General features: G+C 41.4%; 1 protein-coding gene across 2 annotated transcripts in view; it reads left to right on the plus strand.

The window, feature by feature from the left end:
- Positions 1 to 25,818, plus strand: part of AHNAK (AHNAK nucleoprotein) — a 64,299-nt gene extending 38,481 nt beyond the window's left edge. The window contains exons 4-5 of one of the 2 annotated variants that reach the window (XM_033953813.1): positions 7,784 to 12,953; positions 13,326 to 25,818. In XM_033953813.1, the coding sequence (XP_033809704.1) occupies positions 7,784 to 12,953; positions 13,326 to 24,982 (16,827 nt within the window). In that variant the 3' untranslated portion in view covers positions 24,983 to 25,818. Of the gene's footprint in view, positions 1 to 7,783 lie in introns of both variants that reach the window. The other variant, XM_033953812.1, reaches the window with a different exon arrangement.
- Positions 25,819 to 26,181: the final 363 nt, after the last annotated feature.

Consider the following 26,181-nt stretch of genomic DNA (forward strand, 5'->3'; position numbering starts at 1 on the left):
TCCTGTTAGCTTTCTTTGCCGCCGCTGCACATTGAGCCAATGGCTTCAGGGTTCTATCTATCAGGACTCCCAGGTCTTTTTCTTGTTCGCTCTTCCCCAATGTTATACCTAACAGTTTGTACCCATGCTCCTTGTTTTTACTGCCCAGGTGCATCACTTTGCATTTTTCTACATTAAAACTCATCTGCCAATTTTCTGCCCATCTCTCAAGTTGCTTCAAATCTCTGGAGTTCTTCGCTGTCTTTTTGTGACCTGTCCCAGCTGTCGAGCCCTTCTCGAGGCCCTGCTTTGGCTGACCAGCTATCGTTCTCCTCATTCCTTTGACAGATGGCAGACGATCTGGACATCCACCTGGACACAGGCTCCAAATTCTCCAAAGAATATCTGGAGACTATGCACCTCCCTCAATCTCCCGCTGAATCCCTCAAGCGTTCCCTATACATAAGCTGCTGGATCAGACCTTTATGCAATGCCTTGAAACACCTTATTCCATTCCTGCTGTACCGGGAAAATTGGATACCCAGGTACCGCACAGTGCACCATAAGGGGTTCGATGGTTCCCAACTCTCCCATCAATCCCTCTTGGTGGAATCCTCACTGAAGCGATCTCACCCCTCCCAGGTCTACGCTGCCGTTCCACCTGGTAGAGAGGGCAAGACCATGGACCGATTTGGCAGGAGGATTTATCAGAACTCCATGACGACATCCAGGGTTCAGAATTACAACTTTCATTTCATCACATACTTCAAGTTCTTCCTGTCGTACTCCAGAAGTTCTTGCCTTATGTGGACCCTAGGGCACAATCCAAGTACCAGGAGGTTCTGGCCTCGCTGTCCCAGCTCCGGTTACAGCTGATGCAGTCATCCTACGATGCCTTTGAACTCTCGGCTCGAGCTACAGCATTTGCGGTGGCCATGCGCCGGCTGGCGTGGCTCAGGACCATCGATATGGACCCTAATCTCCAGGACAGGCTTGCCAATGTTCCATGCGCTGGTACCGACCTCTTTGATGAGTCCATCGAGGCGGCGACCAAGAAGCTCTTGGACCATGAGAAATCCTTCCAATCCATCTTGCATCCGAAGCCTAAGCCTGCTCCTTCTCGTCCATCACGCCCACCGTTGATATACCAGCGGCGTTACCCACCTAAACAGGCTCTCACCACCTGACAGCCTGTGAAGCGGCAGCATTCCCAAAAGCAGCAGCATAAGCCTCAGCCGCCTACTGCCCCTAAGCCCTTTTGACTGTCTCATAGAGGACGTAACTTCAGTCATCCTGCTATTTTCAGTGGCTCCACCAATTGGAGGTCTTCTCCATCACTTTTACCATCGATGGACGACCATTACCACCGACTTATGGGTCCTCTCCATCATCAAAGAAGGATACTCCCGCCAGTTCAACCGAGTCCCCCCAGAACATCCTCCAAGAGAGTATCCTTCCAACTTGACCCAGACCGCCCTTCTTCAGGAAGTTCAGGCTTTATTACAGCTCGGAGCCTTCGAGCCAGTCCCCGTGTCTCAACAGAACAAGGATTTTTACTCCCGGTACTTCCTTGTTCCAAAGAAGACGGGCGATTTGCGACCCATTTTGGACCTCAGGGTGCTCAACAAGTTTCTGGTCAAAGAGAAGTTTTGCATGTTGACCCTGACATCCCTGTACTCCCTCCTCGAGCAGAACGACTGGTTATGCTCTCTGAATCTCAAGAAGGCCTACACTTCCCATTCATCCGGCCTCACGCCAATACCTCAGATTCAGGGTGGGAAATCTTCATCTTCAATACCAAGTGCTTCCCTTCGGCCTGACCTCGTCACCCAAAGTGCCTGGTAGTGGTGGCCGCAGCGCTCAGGAACCACGGCCTCCAGGTCTTCCCCTACTTGGACGACTGGCTCATCAAGGATTCCACGTCTCAGGGAGTCGCCCTCGCGACCCAGAAGACGATTTGGTTACTGCAACACCTGGGGTTCGAAATAAACTTCCCGAAATCCCATCTACAACCTTCCCAGACTCTTCCCTTCATCAGAGACGTTCTGGATACTACCCAACTCAGAGCGTTCCTCCCTCCCCAACGTCGGGAAGCTCTCCTCCATCTTTGCCACTTGGTGTCCTCTCGCCCATCCATCTCGGTGAGACACATGATGGTTCTCCTGGGCCACATGGCCTCTACAGTTCACGTGACTCCTTTTGCCAGACTTCACCTCAGGATTCCCCAGTGGACCCTGGCATCTCAGTGGACGCAGACATCCGACCCTCTGCCCCTTCACATCCGGGTCACCCTTGCTCTGCAACAGTCTCTTCGCTGGTGGATGCTATCCTCCAATCTATCCAGAGGTTTGCTGTTTTAAACGCCCCCCCAATCAGAAAGTCCTCACGAACGACTTGTCCACTTATGCTTGGGAGGCTCATCTGGACGGTCTCCGCACCCAGGGTTATTGGACCAGTACCGACCGCCAGTGCCACATCAATCTCCTGGAACTCAGGGCAATTTTCCATGCCCTCAATGCCTTCCAGCATCTGCTTCAAGACAAGGTGGTCCTCATTCGCACGGACAACCAATTCGCCATGTATTATATCAACAAGCAGGGGGCACGGGATCGGCCTCCCTCTGCCAAGAAGCTCTGAAAGTTTGGGATTGGGCGATCTGCCACAACACCTTTCTCAAAGCTGTCTACATTCAGGGGGCGGACAATGCCCTGGCGGACAACTTGAGTCGTCTACTGCAACCTCACGAGTGGACCTCCACTCAACGCCCCTCCATCACAACTTTTCTCATTGGGGAACACCTCAGATCGACATCTTTGCAGCCCCCCACAACTTCAAACTGCCTCAGTTCTGCTCCAGGATCTATACTCCTCACCGCCTCGAGGCAGACGCTTTCCTTCTGGATTGGACGAACCTCTTTCTATATGAGTTTCCTCCATTTCCTCTCATTCAAAAGACCCTAGTCAAACTCAAGTCAGACCATGCCACCATGATTCTAATTGCTCCACGGTGACCCAGACAACCTTGGTACTCCCTTCTACTTCAACTCAGCAGCAGGGAGCCCTTCCCTCTACCAGTGTTTCCATCACTGCTTACACAGCATCAGGGATCTCTACTTCATCCCAACCTGCAGTCTCTACACCTGATAGCTTGGTTCCTCTCAATGTAACCCCTCTCCAGTTTTCTCAACCTGTGAGACGTCCTAGAAGCTTCAAGAAAGCCTGCTACTAGACAATGCTACCACCAAAAGTGGACTAGATTTTCTACTTGGTATTTTTCTCATCATCATGAGCCACAACACTCCTCCTTATCTTCAGTCTTAGATTATCTTTTGTACCTTTCTCATTCTGGCCTCAAGTCTACATTGATACGAGTCCACCTTAGCGCAATTGCTGCTTTCCATCAGCCTCTGCTCATCCGGTGGTTTCTAGATTCATGAAAGGACTTTTTCATGTCAATCCTCCCCTCAAACTGCCCCCATTGGTTTGGGACCTCAATGTTGTTCTTTTTCAGCTTATGAAACCTCCATTTGAACCTCTTCACAAGGCTCATCTGAAGTACCTCACTTGGAAAGTGGTGTTTCTTATTGGCCTCACTTCTGCTCGTTAAGTTAGTGAGCTTCAAGTATTGGTGGCGGATCCACCTTTCACAGTGTTTCACCATTACAAGGTGGTCCTTCGCACTCATCCAAAATTCCTCCCCATAGTGGTCTCGGAATTTCATCTGAATCAATCCATTGTTCTCCCTGTGTTCTTTCCAAAGCCTCATTCTCATCCTGGAGAATCAGCTCTTCATACTCTGGACTGTAAATGTGCCTTGGCTTTCTACCTGGAACGCACCAAGCCACACAGAACTGCTCCTCAACTTTTCATCTCCTTTGATCCGAACAAGTTGGGTCGTCCCATCTCTAAGCGCACCATCTCCAACTGGATGGCGGCTTGTATCTCCTTCTGCTATGCCCAAGCTGGATTACCCCTTCACATAAAGTCACAGCCCATAAGGTCAGAGCAATGGCAGCCTCTGTAGCCTTCCTCAGATCGACACTGATTGAGGAGATTTGTAAGGCTGCCACTTGGTCCTCGGTTCACACCTTCACTTCTCATTATTGTCTGGATACTTTCTCCAGACGGGTAGACAGTTTGGCCAAACAGTATTACAAAATTTATTCTCCTAAGTTGCCAACTCTCCCACCATCCCATTATGATTAGCTTGGAGGTCACCCATTAGTGAGAATACCTGCCTGCTTGTCCTGGGATAAAGCAATGTTACTTACCGTAACAGTTGTTATCCAGGGACAGCAGGCAGCTATTCTCATGTCCCACCCACCTCCCCTTGGTTGGCTTCCCTGCTAGCTATCTGAACTGAGGAGACGCGCTCTGGTCTGGGCGGGACAGAGAGGGACAGAGAGGGTAGGAAGGGAGGGGGTGTAGCATTATATACTAAAGATGACATTAAGGTCACGAGAATCTCAGATGTCCAGTATACTGGGGAATCCCTTTGGGTTAATTTGGCCAGAGGGAAGGACAAATGCTTGTATCTTGGCGTAATTTACAGACCCCCAAGACAACAGGATGACCTGGATATGGAAATAATCGAAGATATAGAAAATATCACCTTGCGTGGGGACACAGTATTGCTAGGTGACTTCAACATGCCTGATGTGGATTGGGTTACACTTACCTCTGCTTCCGGCAGCAGCAGGAGGCTATTAAACTCTATGAAAGGAGCAAGCCTCAGGCAACTGGTGTTGGAACCGACAAGGGATCAGGTAATACTGGACCTGATACTTACCAATGGAGAAAGTGTCACAGAGGTCTCGGTGGGCGACACATTGGCCTCCAGTGACCACAACATGGTATGGTTCAATATCAGGAAAGGTTTCACTAAATCTACTACACTAACCAAAGTCCTCAAATTCAAGGACACAAATTTCAAAGAAATGGGAGACTTCGTTCACCAGGCGCTACAAAGCCAAGAAGAAACCGATAACGTGGAAGACATGTGGTCGACTTTGAAAGCAACCATACAAGAAGCAACAAACCGCTATATAAAATCAGTAAGTAAACGGCGAAGGAACAATAAGCCACAGTGGTTTACTGCGGAGATCTCAGACCTGATCAAGGAGAAGAAAAAAGCATTCATCTCTTACAAACAATCAGGGAAGCAGGACTCTAGAGCAGACTACCTGGCCAAATCAAAAGCCGTTAAAACAGCAGTCAGGGAGGCTAAATTCCTCATGGAGGAGTCTCTAGCAAAGAACATCCAGAAGGGAGATAAATCCTTCTTCAGGTATATCAGTGATAGAAGAAAAAACTCAGGCGGGATTGTACGTCTTAGGAAACCAGACGGAGACTATGTGGAAAAGGATTCGGAAAAAGCCCAACTATTAAATGAATACTTCTGCTCAGTCTTCACCCGAGAAGCGCCAGGGCTCGGCCCTCAGCTACAGACAAGGGTTGGCTCAGTTGACCCGTTTAGTAACTTTGAGTTTACGCCCAGCAGTGTCTACGGTGAGCTGTCAAAGCTCAAGGTTAACAAAGCAATGGGCCGGACAACCTGCACCCCAGGGTGCTTAGGGAGCTGAGTGATGTCTTGGCGGAGCCACTGTCCGCGCTCTTCAACCTCTCCCTTAGTACAGGCAGCGTCCCGTTGGACTGGAGGACGGCTAACGTCATTCCACTCCACAAGAAAGGCTCAAAGATGGAGACAGCAAACTACAGACCAGTGAGTCTAACATCGATAGTGAGCAAACTAATGGAAACTCTAATCAAACACCAATTAGATAAGATCCTGGATGAAGAGAATCTACGGGATCCCCGACAACATGGATTTACTAAGGGGAGATCCTGCCAATCCAACCTGATCAGCTTCTTTGACTGGGTAACGGGGAAGCTGGATATTGGGGAGTCCCTGGACATCGTGTACCTGGACTTTAGCAAAGCATTCGATAGCGTACCACACCGCAGGTTACTGAGCAAGATGAGTTCTATAGGATTAGGTAACACATTGACGAAATGGGTTGGGAGCTGGCTTGGAGGTAGGCTCCAAAGGGTGGTGGTGAACGGCACCCCCTCCGAAATGACGGAGGTGATTAGTGGAGTACCACAGGGCTCAGTCTTGGGCCCAATCCTATTCAACATCTTTATAAGAGACTTGGCAGAAGGGCTTCGAGGTAAAATAACATTATTCGCCGATGACGCCAAACTGAGTAATGTAGTGGGCAAATGCACAACAGACGAAGATTCAGTGCCCGACAACATGATGCACGACCTACTCCTACTGGAGCGATGGTCTAGGACATGGCAACTCAACTTCAATGCCAAAAAATGCAAAGTTATGCACCTGGGCAGCCAGAATCCATGCAAGTCTTATACCCTTAATGGCGAGATCCTAGCAAAAACGGTAGCAGAACGAGACTTGGGGGTAATCGTCAGTGAGGACATGAAGTCTGCCAATCAAGTGGAGCAGGCTTCGTCCAAGGCAAGACAAATCATGGGCTGCATACGAAGGGGTTTCGTCAGTCGTAAGGCGGAAGTCATTATGCCATTGTATAGATCCATGGTGAGGCCCCACCTGGAATACTGTGTGCAATTCTGGAGGCCGCATTATCGCAAGGATGTGCTGAGACTGGAGTCGGTGCAAAGAATGGCCACCCGGATGGTCTCGGGACTCAAGGATCTACCATACGAAAAACGGCTTGACAAATTACAGCTATACTCGCTCGAGGAGCGCAGAGAGAGGGGGGACATGATCGAGACGTTCAAGTATCTTACAGGCCGCATCGAGGCGGAGGAAGATATCTTCTTTTTCAAGGGTCCCACGACAACAAGAGGGCATCCGTTGAAAATCAGGGGCGGGAAACTACGAGGTGACACCAGGAAATTCTTTTTCACTGAAAGAGTGGTTGATCGCTGGAATAGTCTTCCACTACAGGTGATTGAGGCCAGCAGCGTGCCTGATTTTAAGGCCAAATGGGATCGGCACATGGGATCTCTTCACAGGGCAAAGGTAGGGGAGGGACATTAAGGTGGGCAGACTAGATGGGCCGTGGGCCCTTATCTGCCGTCTATTTCTATGTTTCTATGTTTCTATGAAGGCACTCGCGCATGCGCGGTGCGGGCGACTCGAAACTTTGAGTTTCATCAAGCAAAAATGCTTGTGAGACGTTGGATCACGTCACCCATTAGTGAGAATAGCTGCCTGCTGTCCCTGGATAACAACTGTTACGGTAAGTAACATTGCTATATATCATCAGGCTTTATCAAAACTTCAGAGGTGCCAGTCCGAGCTCAGTTTTCCTCTCATTGCAGGGAGCTTTACACACCAATATCTTCACAAGTTTTGAAAACAGTTTATATTTAAAATTTTTTAAGTTTATAAAACTTTATAAAACTTTTATAAAAGTTTATAAAACAGCCCCAGCCAATGGACAGAATGTATTCTGAATCTATTAAGATAAGTAAAAGCTTCTATCTACCCTTATAAAGATACATAGAGGATTTGGGATTTAAATCTATTTTTATCTGAAGGATATTGGTGTATAAAGCTCCCTGCAATGAGAGGAAAATTGAGTTCGGAGTGGCACCTCTGAAGTTTTGATAAAGCCTGATGATATATTAGGCTGTTACTTTTTATAAAGTTTTGCTTTGAATATAGGTTACATTTTGTTTTCTAAAACTTTGGGGTATAGTATCCTGAGAACTAATGCATATTGCTTATAATTTTAACATAAGGAATTACTAGTAACATTTAAGTTTGCTTGAATTATATATGCATTTGTGGCTTTGTATTTTTTTTTAATTTCTAGAGTGGGGATGATGAAGAGTACAGGCGAATTTACACAAAGAAAATAAAACCGCGTCTCAAGTCAGATGAGATGACAGAAACAGAACATATGGAAACACAGAGCAGGACCATAACAGTTACCAGAAAGGTTACTGCATATACTGTGGATGTAACTGGGTCGGAAGGCATGAAAGACATTGATATTAGCAGCCCTGAATTTAAGATTAAAATTCCAAGGCAAGACTTAACAGAAATCTCAAAAAAGGATGTGGAAAGAGAAGAGGGAAAGACAGTGATCAGACTACCACAAGTTGATATAAGTGGAAAAGACTTGGAAATGAGAGATATAAGTATTGACTTAAGAAACAAGACGACTTCTGGACCAACAGAATTATTAAGCAGAAAAGACGGTGTAGGAACCTCTAACATCCATTTGAAAGAAGCCAATGTAGGAAAACCTGATCTAAACATCTCTGAATCTATGCTAACAGGTCCCGATGTTGATTTTAAAATGACTAAACCAGATGTTGACATAAAGGTTCCAAATGTTGATCTCCATGCAAATAGTTCAGCATCAAAGACTAAGGCAGATATTAGCATGCCTGAAGTTAACTTGACAAGTCCCACAATAAAAGGTATTACTAAGACTACTAAAGTTGGCTTCCAAGGTCCACCGGGAGAACTATCAGTGCCTCAGTTTAAACTCTCAGGTACAGAGCTGAAAGCACCCGATTTAGCTGGAAATTTTAGAAAGACTGATATAAGTATTTCCACACCACAGATTGAAGCAGATATCAAAGCCCCAACAGTTGACTGGGCCAGTCCAAAAACAGCAGGAGATTTGAAGATTACAAATAAGAACCTCAAAAAGGCAGATGTTGATTTACAGATGCCAGGTGTTGATGCTGCAGGATCTGAGGTAAAACTAAAATTTCCTAAACTCACAATGCCGAAATTTGGATTCTCAGGTTCAAAATTGGAAGGTCCTGACTTTGATGTTAAATTGTCAAAAGCAGATTATGACATTTCTGTTCAAAATCCTGAGATTGAAAAACAAAGTTATGACATTTCCAGCCCAACTCTAGAAGGTAATTTCAAGCCACCAAATATTGTAAAACTTCCAAGTGGTAACATGGGAATATCTGCCTCATTAACAGATATTAATGAACCAAGAGTTAAAACAGAGAGCCTGGAAGGAAAACTGAAAGGTCCAAAATTCAATCTTCCTACAATGCCTTCTCTGAATGTTCTTAAGCCAGATGTTTCTGTACCAGATGTAGACTTGAACCTGAAAGGTACAAAATGGACAGGGGATGTAGCTATATCAGGTTCTAAAATAGAGGGAGATGTGAAAGTCCCAAAAGCAGACAATAAAAGTTCTGAATTGAATTTTGAAGCCCCTGCTATAGACATTGAAAGACCTGAAGGAAAAGAGAAATTAAACATTCCCAAATTTAGAATGCCCAAGTTTGGAATATCAGGTCCCAAAGTAGAAGGCCAGAATGTGGATATGAAAGTTCCAAAAGGTGACATTGCTATTTCTGCCCCAAAGGCAGATATTGATGCACCAAGTATTGACATTGAAGGCCCAGAAGGAAAACTGAAAGGTCCTAAATTTAACATGACATCAATGAATGTAAATCTGCCAAATATTTCTATGCCTGAAGTTGACTTGAGTCTGAAAAATCCAAAATTAAAAGGTGATGCAGATTTTTCAAGTCCTAAATTAGAGAGTGATTTAAAAAGTCGTAGTATAGAGATTAAGGGTCTTGAGGCTCCAGATATTGAAGTAGAAGGTACGGGAAAAGTGAACCTACAAAAACTCAGCTTTCCCAAATTTGGTAGTTCTGGTCCCAAACTTGAAGGGTTTGATGTTGATGCAAAAATTCCGAAAGGTGACCTTGACATCTCTTTTCCTCAGGTAGACATTAATGTACCAGGTGTGAACATTGAAGGTCCAGATGGAAAACTGAAAGGTCCTAAATTTAACATGCCAGCAGTGAATGTAAATCTGCAAAAAATGTCTATGCCTGATGTTGATCTGAACTTGAAAGGTCCAGAAATGAAGGGAGATTTAGACATATCAAGTCGTAAGACAGAGGGTAATGTGAAAGTTCCAAAAACAGTAATCAAAAGTCCTGAATTGAAAATTGAGGGTCCTGCTATAGACATTGAAGAACCTAAAGGGAGAGAGAAACTAAACATGCCTAAATTTAAAATGCCTACATTTGGAATATCAGGTCCCAAAGTAGAAGGCCAAAATGTGGATATGAAAGTTCCAAAAGGTGACATTGCTATTTCTGCCCCAAAGGCAGATATTGATGCACCAAGTGTTGACATTAAAGGCCCAGAAGGAAAACTAAAAGGTCCTAAATTTAACATGACATCAATGAATGTAAATCTGCCAAATATTTCTATGCGTGAAGTTGACTTGAGTCTGAAAAATCCAAAATTAAAAGGTGATGCAGATTTTTCAAGTCCTAAATTAGAGGGTGATTTAAAAAGTCGTAGTATAGAGATTAAGGGTCTTGAGGCTCCAGATATTGAAGTAGAAGGTACGGGAAAAGTGAACCTACAAAAACTCAGCTTTCCCAAATTTGGTAGTTCTGGTCCCAAACTTGAAGGGTTTGATGTTGATGCAAAAATTCCGAAAGGTGACCTTGACATCTCTTTTCCTCAGGTAGACATTAATGTACCAGGTGTGAACATTGAAGGTCCAGATGGAAAACTGAAAGGTCCTAAATTTAACATGCCAGCAGTGAATGTAAATCTGCAAAAAATGTCTATGCCTGATGTTGATCTGAACTTGAAAGGTCCAGAAATGAAGGGAGATTTAGACATATCAAGTCGTAAGACAGAGGGTAATGTGAAAGTTCCAAAAACAGTAATCAAAAGTCCTGAATTGAAAATTGAGGGTCCTGCTATAGACATTGAAGAACCTAAAGGGAGAGAGAAACTAAACATGCCTAAATTTAAAATGCCTACATTTGGAATATCAGGTCCCAAAGTAGAAGGCCAAAATGTGGATATGAAAGTTCCAAAAGGTGACATTGCTATTTCTGCCCCAAAGGCAGATATTGATGCACCAAGTGTTGACATTGAAGGCCCAGAAGGAAAACTGAAAGGTCCTAAATTTAACATGACATCAATGAATGTAAATCTGCCAAATATTTCTATGCCTGAAGTTGACTTGAGTCTGAAAAATCCAAAATTAAAAGGTGATGCAGATTTTTCAAGTCCTAAATTAGAGGGTGATTTAAAAAGTCGTAGTATAGAGATTAAGGGTCTTGAGGCTCCAGATATTGAAGTAGAAGGTACGGGAAAAGTGAACCTACAAAAACTCAGCTTTCCCAAATTTGGTAGTTCTGGTCCCAAACTTGAAGGGTTTGATGTTGATGCAAAAATTCCGAAAGGTGACCTTGACATCTCTTTTCCTCAGGTAGACATTAATGTACCAGGTGTGAACATTGAAGGTCCAGATGGAAAACTGAAAGGTCCTAAATTTAACATGCCAGCAGTGAATGTAAATCTGCAAAAAATGTCTATGCCTGATGTTGATCTGAACTTGAAAGGTCCAGAAATGAAGGGAGATTTAGACATATCAAGTCGTAAGACAGAGGGTAATGTGAAAGTTCCAAAAACAGTAATCAAAAGTCCTGAATTGAAAATTGAAGGTCCTGCTATAGACATTGAAGAACCTAAAGGGAGAGAGAAACTAAACATGCCTAAATTTAAAATGCCTACATTTGGAATATCAGGTCCCAAAGTAGAAGGCCAAAATGTGGATATGAAAGTTCCAAAAGGTGACATTGCTGTTTCTGCCCCAAAGGCAGATATTGATGCACCAAGTGTTGACATTGAAGGCCCAGAAGGAAAACTGAAAGGTCCTAAATTTAACATGACATCAGTGATTGTAAATCTGCCAAATATTTCTATGCCTGATGTTGACTTGAGTCTGAAAAATCCAAAATTAAAAGGTGATGCAGATTTTTCAAGTCCTAAATTAGAGGGTGATTTAAAAAGTCGTAGTATAGAGATTAAGAGTCTTGAGGCTCCAGATATTGGAGTAGAAGGTACGGGAAAAGTGAAGCTACAAAAACTCAGTTTTCCCAAATTTGGTAGTTCTGATCCCAAACTTGAAGGGTTTGATGTAGATGCAAAAATTCTGAAAGGTGACCTTGACATCTCTTTTCCTCAGGTAGACATTAATGTACAAGGTGTGAACATTGAAGGTCCAGATGGAATACTCAAAGGACTTAAATTAAAGGAGCCTTCAATGAATACCAGTCTTCCTGATGTTGACTTACATTTGAAAAGTCCTAAATTGAAAGGTGATATGAATGTGTCAGACCCAAACATTGAAGATGAGATAAAAACCCCTAAAGTAGATATTGAGCTCGAAACACCAGACATATCTACTGAAATTCCAGAAGGAAAAGTGAAAGGTCATAAATTTAAGTTGCCTTCATGGAACTTTTCCAAGCCCAGTGTTTCTCTTCCAGATGTGGATATAAATCTAAAAGGTTCCAAAATTAAAGATGATGCTGAAGTTTCAAGTCCAAAAATTGAAGGTGATTGGAAAATTCCAAAAGTAGATTTGAAGAGTCCAAAATTAGACACTAATACTAAAAAGCTAGATGTGGAAATACCAGAGGGAAAAGTTAAAAAATCAAAATTCAAGCTTCCAAAGTTTAATTTTTCTGGTTCTAAATTACAGTCACACAGTGCAGAGGTGAGCATTCCAAAGGTTGATATGGATGTTTCCAGCCCCAGAGTGGACATAGGATCCCCTGAAGTAGACATTCAAGTCCCTGAAGGTAAAGTAAAAGGTCCAAAGTTTAAAATGCCTTCATTCAACATATCAGGGCCTAAGGCAAAAGGAGAGATAGACATTGCTGTTCCAAAAATAGAAGTCAATAAGAAAGCCCCAAGTATTGAAACATCTGAAATAGATATTGAAAGTCCAGAAGGTAAGAGAAAACTGAAGATGCCAAAATTACATATGCCTCATATTGGTAAGTCTGGTACCAAACTTGAAGGGCTTGATATTGATATGAAACTTCCAAAAGCTGATATTGATATTTCTGCTCAAAAGAGAGATGCTGATGTACCTAATCTAGATATTGAGGGTCCAGAAGGTAAACTGAAAGGTCCCCAAATTAAAATGCCATCCATGAATGTTTCCATGCCAGATTTTGATCTAAACTTAAAAGGTCCTAAATCAAAAGGGGATGTAGATTTTTCAGGCCCCAAAATAGAAGGTGATTTGAAAGGCCCCAAGGTTGATATTAAAGGACCAGATCTCAATCTGGAGACTCCAGATATAGACATTAAAGGGCCGGAAGCAAAAGGAAAATTTAAGCTGCCAAAATTCCATATGCCTCAATTTGATATGTCTGGTACCAAAGTTGAAAGGCCTGATGTTGATATCTCTGGTCCAAGCATAGATACTGATTTGCCTGATGTAGATATTGAGGGTCCAGAAGGTAAACTGAAAGGCCCCAAATTTAAGATGCCATCTATGCCACCCATGAATGTTCACTTACCAAAGGTTGGCATGCCAGATTTTGATCTAAACTTAAAAGGTCCTAAATCAAAAGGGGATGTAGATTTTTCAGGCCCCAAAATAGAAGGTGATTTGAAAGGCCCCAAGGTTGATATTAAAGGACCAGATCTCAATCTGGAGACTCCAGATATAGACATTGAAGGGTCAAAAGCAAAAGGAAAATTTCAGCTGCCAAAATTCCATATGCCTCAATTTGATATGTCTGGTACCAAAGTTGAAAGGCCTGATGTTGATATCTCTGGTCCAAGCATAGATACTGATTTGCCTGATGTAGATATTGAGGGTCCAGAAGGTAAACTGAAAGGCCCCAAATTTAAGATGCCATCTATGCCATCCATGAATGTTCACTTACCAAAGGTTGGCATGCCAGATTTTGATCTAAACTTAAAAGGTCCTAAATCAAAAGGGGATGTAGATTTTTCAGGCCCCAAAATAGAAGGTGATTTGAAAGGCCCCAAGGTTGATATTAAAGGACCAGATCTCAATCTGGAGAATCAAGATATAGACATTGAAGGGTCAAAAGCAAAAGGAAAATTTCAGCTGCCAAAATTCCATATGCCTCAATTTGATATGTCTGGTACCAAAGTTGAAAGGCCTGATGTTGATATCTCTGGTCCAAGCATAGATACTGATTTGCCTGATGTAGATATTGAGGGTCCAGAAGGTAAACTAAAAGGCCCCAAATTTAAGATGCCATCTATGCCACCCATGAAAGTTCACTTACCAAAGGTTGGCATGCCAGATTTTGATCTAAACTTAAAAGGTCCTAAATCAAAAGGGGATGTAGATTTTTCAGGCCCCAAAATAGAAGGTGATTTGAAAGGTCCCAAGGTTGATATTAAAGGACCAGATCTCAATCTGGAGCCTCCAGATATAGACATTAAAGGGCCAGAAGCAAAAGGAAAATTTAAGCTGCCAAAATTCCATATGCCTCAATTTGATATGTCTGGTACCAAAGTTGAAAGGCCTGATGTTGATATCTCTGGTCCAAGCATAGATACTGATTTGCCTGATGTAGATATTGAGGGTCCAGAAGGTAAACTGAAAGGCCCCAAATTTAAGATGCCATCTATGCCATCCATGAATGTTCACTTACCAAAGGTTGGCATGCCAGATTTTGATCTAAACTTAAAAGGTCCTAAATCAAAAGGGGATGTAGATTTTTCAGGCCCCAAAATAGAAGGTGATTTGAAAGGCCCCAAGGTTGATATTAAAGGACCAGATCTCAATCTGGAGACTCCAGATATAGACATTAAAGGGCCAGAAGCAAAAGGAAAATTTAAGCTGCCAAAATTCCATATGCCTCAATTTGATATGTCTGGTACCAAAGTTGAAAGGCCTGATGTTGATATCTCTGGTCCAAGCATAGATACTGATTTGCCTGATGTAGATATTGAGGGTCCAGAAGGTAAACTGAAAGGCCCCAAATTTAAGATGCCATCTATGCCATCCATGAATGTTCACTTACCAAAGGTTGGCATGCCAGATTTTGATCTAAACTTAAAAGGTCCTAAATCAAAAGGGGATGTAGAATTTTCAGGCCCCAAAATAGAAGGTGATTTGAAAGGCCCTAAGGTTGATATTAAAGGACCAGATCTCAATCTGGAGACTCAAGATATAGACATTGAAGGGTCAAAAGCAAAAGGAAAATTTCAGCTGCCAAAATTCCATATGCCTCAATTTGATATGTCTGGTACCAAAGTTGAAAGGCCTGATGTTGATATCTCTGGTCCAAGCATAGATACTGATTTGCCTGATGTAGATATTGAGGGTCCAGAAGGTAAACTGAAAGGCCCCAAATTTAAGATGCCATCTATGCCATCCATGAATGTTCACTTACCAAAGGTTGGCATGCCAGATTTTGATCTAAACTTAAAAGGTCCTAAATCAAAAGGGGATGTAGATTTTTCAGGCCCCAAAATAGAAGGTGATTTGAAAGGCCCCAAGGTTGATATTAAAGGACCAGATCTCAATCTGGAGACTCCAGATATAGACATTAAAGGGCCAGAAGCAAAAGGAAAATTTAAGCTGCCAAAATTCCATATGCCTCAATTTGATATGTCTGGTACCAAAGTTGAAAGGCCTGATGTTGATATCTCTGGTCCAAGCATAGATACTGATTTGCCTGATGTAGATATTGAGGGTCCAGAAGGTAAACTGAAAGGCCCCAAATTTAAGATGCCATCTATGCCATCCATGAATGTTCACTTACCAAAGGTTGGCATGCCAGATTTTGATCTAAACTTAAAAGGTCCTAAATCAAAAGGGGATGTAGAATTTTCAGGCCCCAAAATAGAAGGTGATTTGAAAGGCCCTAAGGTTGATATTAAAGGACCAGATCTCAATCTGGAGACTCAAGATATAGACATTGAAGGGTCAAAAGCAAAAGGAAAATTTCAGCTGCCAAAATTCCATATGCCTCAATTTGATATGTCTGGTACCAAAGTTGAAAGGCCTGATGTTGATATCTCTGGTCCAAGCATAGATACTGATTTGCCTGATGTAGATATTGAGGGTCCAGAAGGTAAACTGAAAGGCCCCAAATTTAAGATGCCATCTATGCCATCCATGAATGTTCACTTACCAAAGGTTGTCATGCCAGATTTTGATCTAAACTTAAAAGGTCCTAAATCAAAAGGGGATGTAGATTTTTCAGGCCCCAAAATAGAAGGTGATTTGAAAGGCCCCAAGGTTGATATTAAAGGACCAGATCTCAATCTGGAGACTCCAGATATAGACATTAAAGGGCCAGAAGCAAAAGGAAAATTTAAGCTGCCAAAATTCCATATGCCTCAATTTGATATGTCTGGTACCAAAGTTGAAAGGCCTGATGTTGATATCTCTGGTCCAAGCATAGATACTGATTTGCCTGATGTAGATATTGAGGGTCCAGAAGGTAAACTGAAAGGCCCCAAATTTAAGATGCCATCTATGCCATCCATGAATGTTCACTTACCAAAGGTTGGCATGCCAGATTTTGATCTAAACTTAAAAGGTCCTAAATCAAAAGGGGATGTAGATTTTTCAGGCCCCAAAATAGAAGGTGATTTGAAAGGCCCCAAGGTTGATATTAAAGGACCAGATCTCAATCTGGAGACTCCAGATATAGACATTAAAGGGCCAGAAGCAAAAGGAAAATTTAAGCTGCCAAAATTCCATATGCCTCAATTTGATATGTCTGGTACCAAAGTTGAAAGGCCTGATGTTGATATCTCTGGTCCAAGCATAGATACTGATTTGCCTGATGTAGATATTGAGGGTCCAGAAGGTAAACTGAAAGGCCCCAAATTTAAGATGCCATCTATGCCATCCATGAATGTTCACTTACCAAAGGTTGGCATGCCAGATTTTGATCTAAACTTAAAAGGTCCTAAATCAAAAGGGGATGTAGATTTTTCAGGCCCCAAAATAGAAGGTGATTTGAAAGGCCCCAAGGTTGATATTAAAGGACCAGATCTCAATCTGGAGACTCCAGATATAGACATTAAAGGGCCAGAAGCAAAAGGAAAATTTAAGCTGCCAAAATTCCATATGCCTCAATTTGATATGTCTGGTACCAAAGTTGAAAGGCCTGATGTTGATATCTCTGGTCCAAGCATAGATACTGATTTGCCTGATGTAGATATTGAGGGTCCAGAAGGTAAACTGAAAGGCCCCAAATTTAAGATGCCATCTATGCCATCCATGAATGTTCACTTACCAAAGGTTGGCATGCCAGATTTTGATCTAAACTTAAAAGGTCCTAAATCAAAAGGGGATGTAGATTTTTCAGGCCCCAAAATAGAAGGTGATTTGAAAGGCCCTAAGGTTGATATTAAAGGACCAGATCTCAATCTGGAGACTCAAGATATAGACATTAAAGGGCCAGAAGCAAAAGGAAAATTTAAGCTGCCAAAATTCCATATGCCTCAATTTGATATGTCTGGTACCAAAGTTGAAAGGCCTGATGTTGATATCTCTGGTCCAAGCATAGATACTGATTTGCCTGATGTAGATATTGAGGGTCCAGAAGGTAAACTGAAAGGCCCCAAATTTAAGATGCCATCTATGCCATCCATGAATGTTCACTTACCAAAGGTTGGCATGCCAGATTTTGATCTAAACTTAAAAAGTCCTAAATCAAAAGGGGATGTAGATTTTTCAGGCCCCAAAATAGAAGGTGATTTGAAAGGCCCCAAGATTGATATTAAAGGACCAGATCTCAATCTGGAGACTCCAGATATAGACATTAAAGGGCCAGAAGCAAAAGGAAAATTTAAGCTGCCAAAATTCCATATGCCTCAATTTGATATGTCTGGTACCAAAGTTGAAAGGCCTGATGTTGATATCTCTGGTCCAAGCATAGATACTGATTTGCCTGATGTAGATATTGAGGGTCCAGAAGGTAAACTGAAAGGCCCCAAATTTAAGATGCCATCTATGCCATCCATGAATGTTCACTTACCAAAGGTTGGCATGCCAGATTTTGATCTAAACTTAAAAGGTCCTAAATCAAAAGGGGATGTAGATTTTTCAGGCCCCAAAATAGAAGGTGATTTGAAAGGCCCTAAGGTTGATATTAAAGGACCAGATCTCAATCTGGAGACTCCAGATATAGACATTAAAGGGCCAGAAGCAAAAGGAAAATTTAAGCTGCCAAAATTCCATATGCCTCAATTTGATATGTCTGGTACCAAAGTTGAAAGGCCTGATGTTGATATCTCTGGTCCAAGCATAGATACTGATTTGCCTGATGTAGATATTGAGGGTCCAGAAGGTAAACTGAAAGGTCCCAAATTTAAGATGCCATCTATGCCATCCATGAATGTTCACTTACCAAAGGTTGGCATGCCAGATTTTGATCTAAACTTAAAAGGTCCTAAATCAAAAGGGGATGTAGATTTTTCAGGCCCCAAAATAGAAGGTGATTTGAAAGGCCCCAAGGTTGATATTAAAGGACCAGATCTTAATCTGGAGACTCCAGATATAGACATTAAAGGGCCAGAAGCAAAAGGAAAATTTAAGCTGCCAAAATTCCATATGCCTCAATTTGATATGTCTGGTACCAAAGTTGAAAGGCCTGATGTTGATATCTCTGGTCCAAGCATAGATACTGATTTGCCTGATGTAGATATTGAGGGTCCAGAAGGTAAACTGAAAGGCCCCAAATTTAAGATGCCATCTATGCCATCCATGAATGTTCACTTACCAAAGGTTGGCATGCCAGATTTTGATCTAAACTTAAAAGGTCCTAAATCAAAAGGGGATGTAGATTTTTCAGGCCCCAAAATAGAAGGTGATTTGAAAGGCCCCAAGGTTGATATTAAAGGACCAGATCTCAATCTGGAGACTCCAGATATAGACATTAAAGGGCCAGAAGCAAAAGGAAAATTTAAGCTGCCAAAATTCCATATGCCTCAATTTGATATGTCTGGTACCAAAGTTGAAAGGCCTGATGTTGATATCTCTGGTCCAAGCATAGATACTGATTTGCCTGATGTAGATATTGAGGGTCCAGAAGGTAAACTGAAAGGCCCCAAATTTAAGATGCCATCTATGCCATCCATGAATGTTCACTTACCAAAGGTTGGCATGCCAGATTTTGATCTAAACTTAAAAGGTCCTAAATCAAAAGGGGATGTAGATTTTTCAGGCCCCAAAATAGAAGGTGATTTGAAAGGCCCTAAGGTTGATATTAAAGGACCAGATCTCAATCTGGAGACTCCAGATATAGACATTAAAGGGCCAGAAGCAAAAGGAAAATTTAAGCTGCCAAAATTCCATATGCCTCAATTTGATATGTCTGGTACCAAAGTTGAAAGGCCTGATGTTGATATCTCTGGTCCAAGCATAGATACTGATTTGCCTGATGTAGATATTGAGGGTCCAGAAGGTAAACTGAAAGGCCCCAAATTTAAGATGCCATCTATGCCATCCATGAATGTTCACTTACCAAAGGTTGGCATGCCAGATTTTGATCTAAACTTAAAAGGTCCTAAATCAAAAGGGGATGTAGATTTTTCAGGCCCCAAAATAGAAGGTGATTTGAAAGGCCCCAAGGTTGATATTAAAGGACCAGATCTTAATCTGGAGACTCCAGATATAGACATTAAAGGGCCAGAAGCAAAAGGAAAATTTAAGCTGCCAAAATTCCATATGCCTCAATTTGATATGTCTGGTACCAAAGTTGAAAGGCCTGATGTTGATATCTCTGGTCCAAGCATAGATACTGATTTGCCTGATGTAGATATTGAGGGTCCAGAAGGTAAACTGAAAGGCCCCAAATTTAAGATGCCATCTATGCCATCCATGAATGTTCACTTACCAAAGGTTGGCATGCCAGATTTTGATCTAAACTTAAAAGGTCCTAAATCAAAAGGGGATGTAGATTTTTCAGGCCCCAAAATAGAAGGTGATTTGAAAGGCCCCAAGGTTGATATTAAAGGACCAGATCTCAATCTGGAGACTCCAGATATAGACATTAAAGGGCCAGAAGCAAAAGGAAAATTTAAGCTGCCAAAATTCCATATGCCTCAATTTGATATGTCTGGTACCAAAGTTGAAAGGCCTGATGTTGATATCTCTGGTCCAAGCATAGATACTGATTTGCCTGATGTAGATATTGAGGGTCCAGAAGGTAAACTGAAAGGCCCCAAATTTAAGATGCCATCTATGCCATCCATGAATGTTCACTTACCAAAGGTTGGCATGCCAGATTTTGATCTAAACTTAAAAGGTCCTAAATCAAAAGGGGATGTAGATTTTTCAGGCCCCAAAATAGAAGGTGATTTGAAAGGCCCTAAGGTTGATATTAAAGGACCAGATCTCAATCTGGAGACTCAAGATATAGACATTGAAGGGTTAAAAGCAAAAGGAAAATTTCAGCTGCCAAAATTCCATATGCCTCAATTTGATATGTCTGGTACCAAAGTTGAAAGGCCTGATGTTGATATCTCTGGTCCAAGCATAGATACTGATTTGCCTGATGTAGATATTGAGGGTCCAGAAGGTAAACTGAAAGGCCCCAAATTTAAGATGCCATCTATGCCATCCATGAAAGTTCACTTACCAAAGGTTGGCATGCCAGATTTTGATCTAAACTTAAAAGGTCCTAAATCAAAAGGGGATGTAGATTTTTCAGGCCCCAAAATAGAAGGTGATTTGAAAGGCCCCAAGGTTGATATTAAAGGACCAGATCTCAATCTGGAGACTCCAGATATAGACATTAAAGGGCCAGAAGCAAAAGGAAAATTTAAGCTGCCAAAATTCCATATGCCTCAATTTGATATGTCTGGTACCAAAGTTGAAAGGCCTGATGTTGATATCTCTGGTCCAAGCATAGATACTGATTTGCCTGATGTAGATATTGAGGGTCCAGAAGGTAAACTGAAAGGCCCCAAATTTAAGATGCCATCTATGCCACCCATGAAAGTTCACTTACCAAAGGTTGACATGCCAGATTTTGATCTAAACTTAAAAGGTCCTAAATCAAAAGGGGATGTAGATTTTTCAGGCCCCAAAATAGAAGGTGATTTGAAAGGCCCCAAGGTTGATATTAAAGGACCAGATCTCAATCTGGAGACTCCAGATATAGACATTAAAGGGCCAGAAGCAAAAGGAAAATTTAAGCTGCCAAAATTCCATATGCCTCAATTTGATATGTCTGGTACCAAAGTTGAAAGGCCTGATGTTGATATCTCTGGTCCAAGCATAGATACTGATTTGCCTGATGTAGATATTGAGGGTCCAGAAGGTAAACTGAAAGGCCCCAAATTTAAGATGCCATCTATGCCACCCATGAAAGTTCACTTACCAAAGGTTGACATGCCAGATTTTGATCTAAACTTAAAAGGTCCTAAATCAAAAGGGGATGTAGATTTTTCAGGCCCCAAAATAGAAGGTGATTTGAAAGGCCCCAAGGTTGATATTAAAGGACCAGATCTCAATCTGGAGACTCCAGATATAGACATTAAAGGGCCAGAAGCAAAAGGAAAATTTAAGCTGCCAAAATTCCATATGCCTCAATTTGATATGTCTGGTACCAAAGTTGAAAGGCCTGATGTTGATATCTCTGGTCCAAGCATAGATACTGATTTGCCTGATGTAGATATTGAGGGTCCAGAAGGTAAACTGAAAGGCCCCAAATTTAAGATGCCATCTATGCCATCCATGAATGTTCACTTACCAAAGGTTGGCATGCCAGATTTTGATCTAAACTTAAAAGGTCCTAAATCAAAAGGGGATGTAGATTTGTCAATACCTAAGATAGAAGGTGATTTGAAAGGCCCTAAGGTTGATATTAAAGGACCAGATCTCAATCTGGAGACTCAAGATATAGACATTAAAGGGCCAGAAGCAAAAGGAAAATTTAAGCTGCCAAAATTCCATATGCCTCAATTTGATATGTCTGGTACCAAAGTTGAAAGGCCTGATGTTGATATCTCTGGTCCAAGCATAGATACTGATTTGCCTGATGTAGATATTGAGGGTCCAGAAGGTAAACTGAAAGGCCCCAAATTTAAGATGCCATCTATGCCATCCATGAATGTTCACTTACCAAAGGTTGGCATGCCAGATTTTGATCTAAACTTAAAAGGTCCTGAATCAAAAGGGGATGTAGATTTGTCAATACCTAAGATAGAAGGTGATTTCAAAAGTCCCAGCCTTGGTTTTAAGGGCCCAGCTATTGACATTGATTCTCCCAATCAAAATATTGAAGTGTCAGAAAGAAAAGGTAAAGTGAAAATTCCAAACCTGCGTTTTCCTACGTTTGGCATATCTGGTTCCAAAATTGAAAGTCCTGAGTTTGATGTAAATCTTCCTAAAGGTGACCTTGATTTGTCAGTTCCTAAAGTAAAAGGTGATTTGAAGGTCCCAGGAATAGATCTGAACATCGGTTCATCTCTTTTAGATATAGAATCTCCTAATGCAAAATTGAAGGGATCAAAGTTAAAAATGCCTTCTTTGGATATATCAGGGCCAAAACGTACAGCACCAGATGTTGAACTTCATCTAAAGAAGCCTGGTATAAGTTCATCTGGACATAAAATAGAAGGAACTGACGTAGATGTGAAAGGACCAAAAGGAAATATAGAAGCTGCTGATTTGGATGTACATGTAGATGCCCCAGATATTAATTTAGAAGGTCCAGAGGTGAATATTAAAGCCCCTAAGTTCAAGAAAGCAAAATTTGCATTTGGAATGAAAGCCTCTAAATCAGAAATCAAATCTCCTTCTGTGGATATTAGTGCTCCAGAGGGAGAGTTGAATGTTGAATCTCCTGATTTGCATATTGGAGATAAAGGGAAAAAAGGTAAAATTAAAATGCCTAAAATTCATATGAGTGGTCCCAAAATAAAAGGCAAGCGAGGTGGGTTTGATGTGAATCTTCCTTCTGATGATGCAGATGTAAGTTTAAAGTCACCAGATTTAAATTTAAGTGCATCTGACCCAGATGTAGCCTTAAAAGGGGATCATAAGGCACCCAAAGTTAAGAAACCTTTGTTTGGGAAAATACATTTTCCAGATGTTGAGTTTGACATAGGATCTCCTAAATTCAAAGGTGAAACCTCTGTACTAAGTCCTAAGGTTGAAGGAGAATTAAAAACACCTGATTTTAGCATATCTTCACCAGATATTAAAGGTGAAATAAAATCACCCGAAATTGGTATTTCTGCAAGTGGCACTGGAAGCCTACCTGATGTCAATGTTGATGGTTCTGAAATAAAACTTAAAAAACCAAAATTCAAGTTACCATCATTTAATATGTCAGGACCAAAAGTGGAGGGACATGATGCAGGTTTGAATGTCCATCTTCCCAAAGGGGAACTTGATGTCACTGGGATAAAGCATGAAGGACATGCCCAAGTACCTGGCATAGATATACATCTCAATGCTCCAGATATTAATATGAAAAGACCTGATGGAAAACTTAGTGGATCTGCAATTCAGATGCCATCAGTAGAAGTGTCCACTCCAAAGTTCTCTGGATCTGATTTTGGTATAAATCTAAAAGAACCAAAGCTGAAAGGAGACCTCAATATTTCTGGTGATATTAAAGGTCCAAATTTGGATGTAGAAGCTCCAAATATTGGTTTTAAACATGAAGGAGTAAATGTTAAGATGCCAGATATTAGCATGTCTGGTCCCACTTTGCAAGGAACAGATGCTGATTTCCATGTAAGGCCTCCAAAAGGAGATATCAATGTTTCTGGTCTTGGAATTACAGGAGATATGAGAGTTCCTGGTATGACTGCAAGTCTTGATACACCAGATATAAATGTTAAAAGTCCTGAAGGCAAGCTTAAAGGACTTACAGGTCAGGTACCATCATTGGATGTTTCTACCCCAATATCTGGACCTAATTTTGATGTAAACCTGAAAGGACCAAACTTGAAAGGTGACCTGGATATTTCTGGTGGCCCTCCAAACTTAGGTTTAGCTGCATCAGGGATAAACATAATACCCAATATCAATTTAAAAGGACCAAAATTAAAGGGCAGCGTTAATGCTTCAGGTGACATTGATACATCTACTGTTGGTATAAGTGGTGGAGGTGGGGAATTTGAAATGCCAAAAGTTAATTTGTCAGGCTTTGACATATCTCATTCAAAAGTGGAAAGGTCTGATATAGATATGAATATAAAGCTGGCAAAACCATCTGTTGTTTTTTCTGGTACAGAGATTAAAGATGTAAATGCTCCTGGTCTTGGAGTAAATGTTGATTTTCCTAATCTTAAAACTGATACCTCTGACATCACCCTAAAAGGGCCTTCTTCAGGTTTCAATGCGCATGTACCAACTGTTACAGGACATTTTCAACTGCCTGGACAAAAAATAGAGAGTGAGATGACAGGGCACAAACTAGGAGTTGAATCGCAAGTAAATTTAAATGTTCCAAGTCCATTGGGCAAAGTGACATTCCCAAAATTCAAGATGCCAAAATTCACATATGCAGGGCCAGAACTGACTGGAAGGGAAGTAGGAGTTGATGTGAATTTCCCAAGGTCTGATCTAAATATACAGGCCACCAATATGGATGCAGAACTTGAACAAAGCATCAGAATAAAAAAATCTAAAATCAAAATGCCAAAGTTTAATTTTTCTAAACAGAAGGGGAAAAGTAGTGATATGAGTCTGGGATCAACAGCAGGTTCTCTTTCAGTGCAGGGATCTAAAGAACTGAAAAGTTCAAAAACCAGTCTTGGTTCTGCAGAAGGTGAACTGGATAGAATGAAAGCATCATCATATTTGGAGGGTGAAGGGAATTCGGCATCACCAAAAGGAAAGTCCTCAACATTTGAATTTTCATTATTTAAAAGTAAAAAGCCTCGGCACAGGTCTTCATCCTTAAGTGATGATAACGAGCTCTCCTCACCATCAACGCCAAGTGGCACACTGGAATCTGAGGGTGGCATGGCATCACTAGAGGGCAAAAAAGGTAAAGAGAAGCACTCAAGACTTAAATTTGGCACCTTTGGTGGTCTGGGATCCAAAACAAAAGGGTCTTATGAAGTTACATTAAGTGGTGATGAGGCAGGAGATGTTCAGGGCAGCGGTGTCACATTGGAATCCAGAAAACCCCGAATTTCTTCATCTGCTAGCAATGACGGTGGTACAAAGGTAGCTGTGCAGCTACCAAAAGCAGAATTGACTGTTGCAAAAAAGAAGGAATAATATTCTGGGTATGTGTAAAATATATATATATATATATAAATATAAATAAATATATATACATCTTTTGTGTTTGTATATAAATTTCATAGCTTGAATCCTTTGAAACTCAGCAATGAGGTGAATGTCTGATGAATTGCCTTCATGTATGTCCATTACAAGAATGGGTCTAAGGTTAAGTGACACTGGTAACAGAAAAAGAGCATAAATCCAGGGAGTGTAACTGATGGGACGGTCATGTGTGCATTTTATGCTGAGAGCTTAAGTTTACTTATAAGGTCTTTCATAGAGTTTTCATTTTACAAAGTCTTTTCAGTGTTGTTTATGGAAATAACGTTTTCATTCATTTTGGCTTTTAGGGGCGTCAACATTTGTAATAAAATTGATTTATTAAATACTGTAAAACATATAGACCCAACTGAGATGTGTCTTATTTGCACATTCAAATATATATTCAAGATGTGTTTAAAAAAAAGTGTATATTTTTCATAGCTTGGTCTTGGAAACGGTGGAATGCAGCAATTACTGTTATTTTCACACGTGGAGTTTCTTCTCTCAAAGAAAAGATAACTTAAAATATAGTTAAATTTGTACATTCATTATTTTACAGACATCATCTTAGTTGGTTCCATGTGTCACTTTTATTATTTGTATTGTATAGGAGAATGTCTCTTCCTATGATGCTAAAATTTGACTGCCACTTTTCTGATGCTTGTTAAACTTTGTTAATAAATTTTCCTTGATTTTGGAAATCTTTCAGCACTTTAATGGCAAATTATTAAGGATTATAAGAAGACTGATTTTGTAAAGTGCAAATAAAGTGTTTATTAAGCTTCCCATATTGCCTGGTCTGCTTGATATTTTGAATCAGAATGTTACAAGGGGCCGCTGAAAAGTTCTCAGCCCAACCAACAAAATCGAGGCAGTCTCCATCAACGGCAATACGCATCAGTCCTCTTATACTAAACCGTGCTAGTGGCTTTTAGCACCGGGAGCCGCGCTGAATGCCCCGCGCTGCTCCTGACGCTCATAGGAACTCTACGAGCGTCGGGATCAGTGCGCAGCATTCGGCGCGGCTCCCAGCACTAAAAAACGCTAGCGTGGTTTAATAAAAGGGGGCCTTAGTCCAGCAATTTTCCACTTTTTCTGTTCCATATTTTCCAATGGAAAGAAAAAAGTGAAAAATCACTGGACTAATTGTA

The sequence above is a fragment of the Geotrypetes seraphini genome, chromosome 8, assembly GCF_902459505.1.
Source record: "Geotrypetes seraphini chromosome 8, aGeoSer1.1, whole genome shotgun sequence".
In the NCBI taxonomy this organism is placed as follows: domain Eukaryota; kingdom Metazoa; phylum Chordata; class Amphibia; order Gymnophiona; family Dermophiidae; genus Geotrypetes; species Geotrypetes seraphini.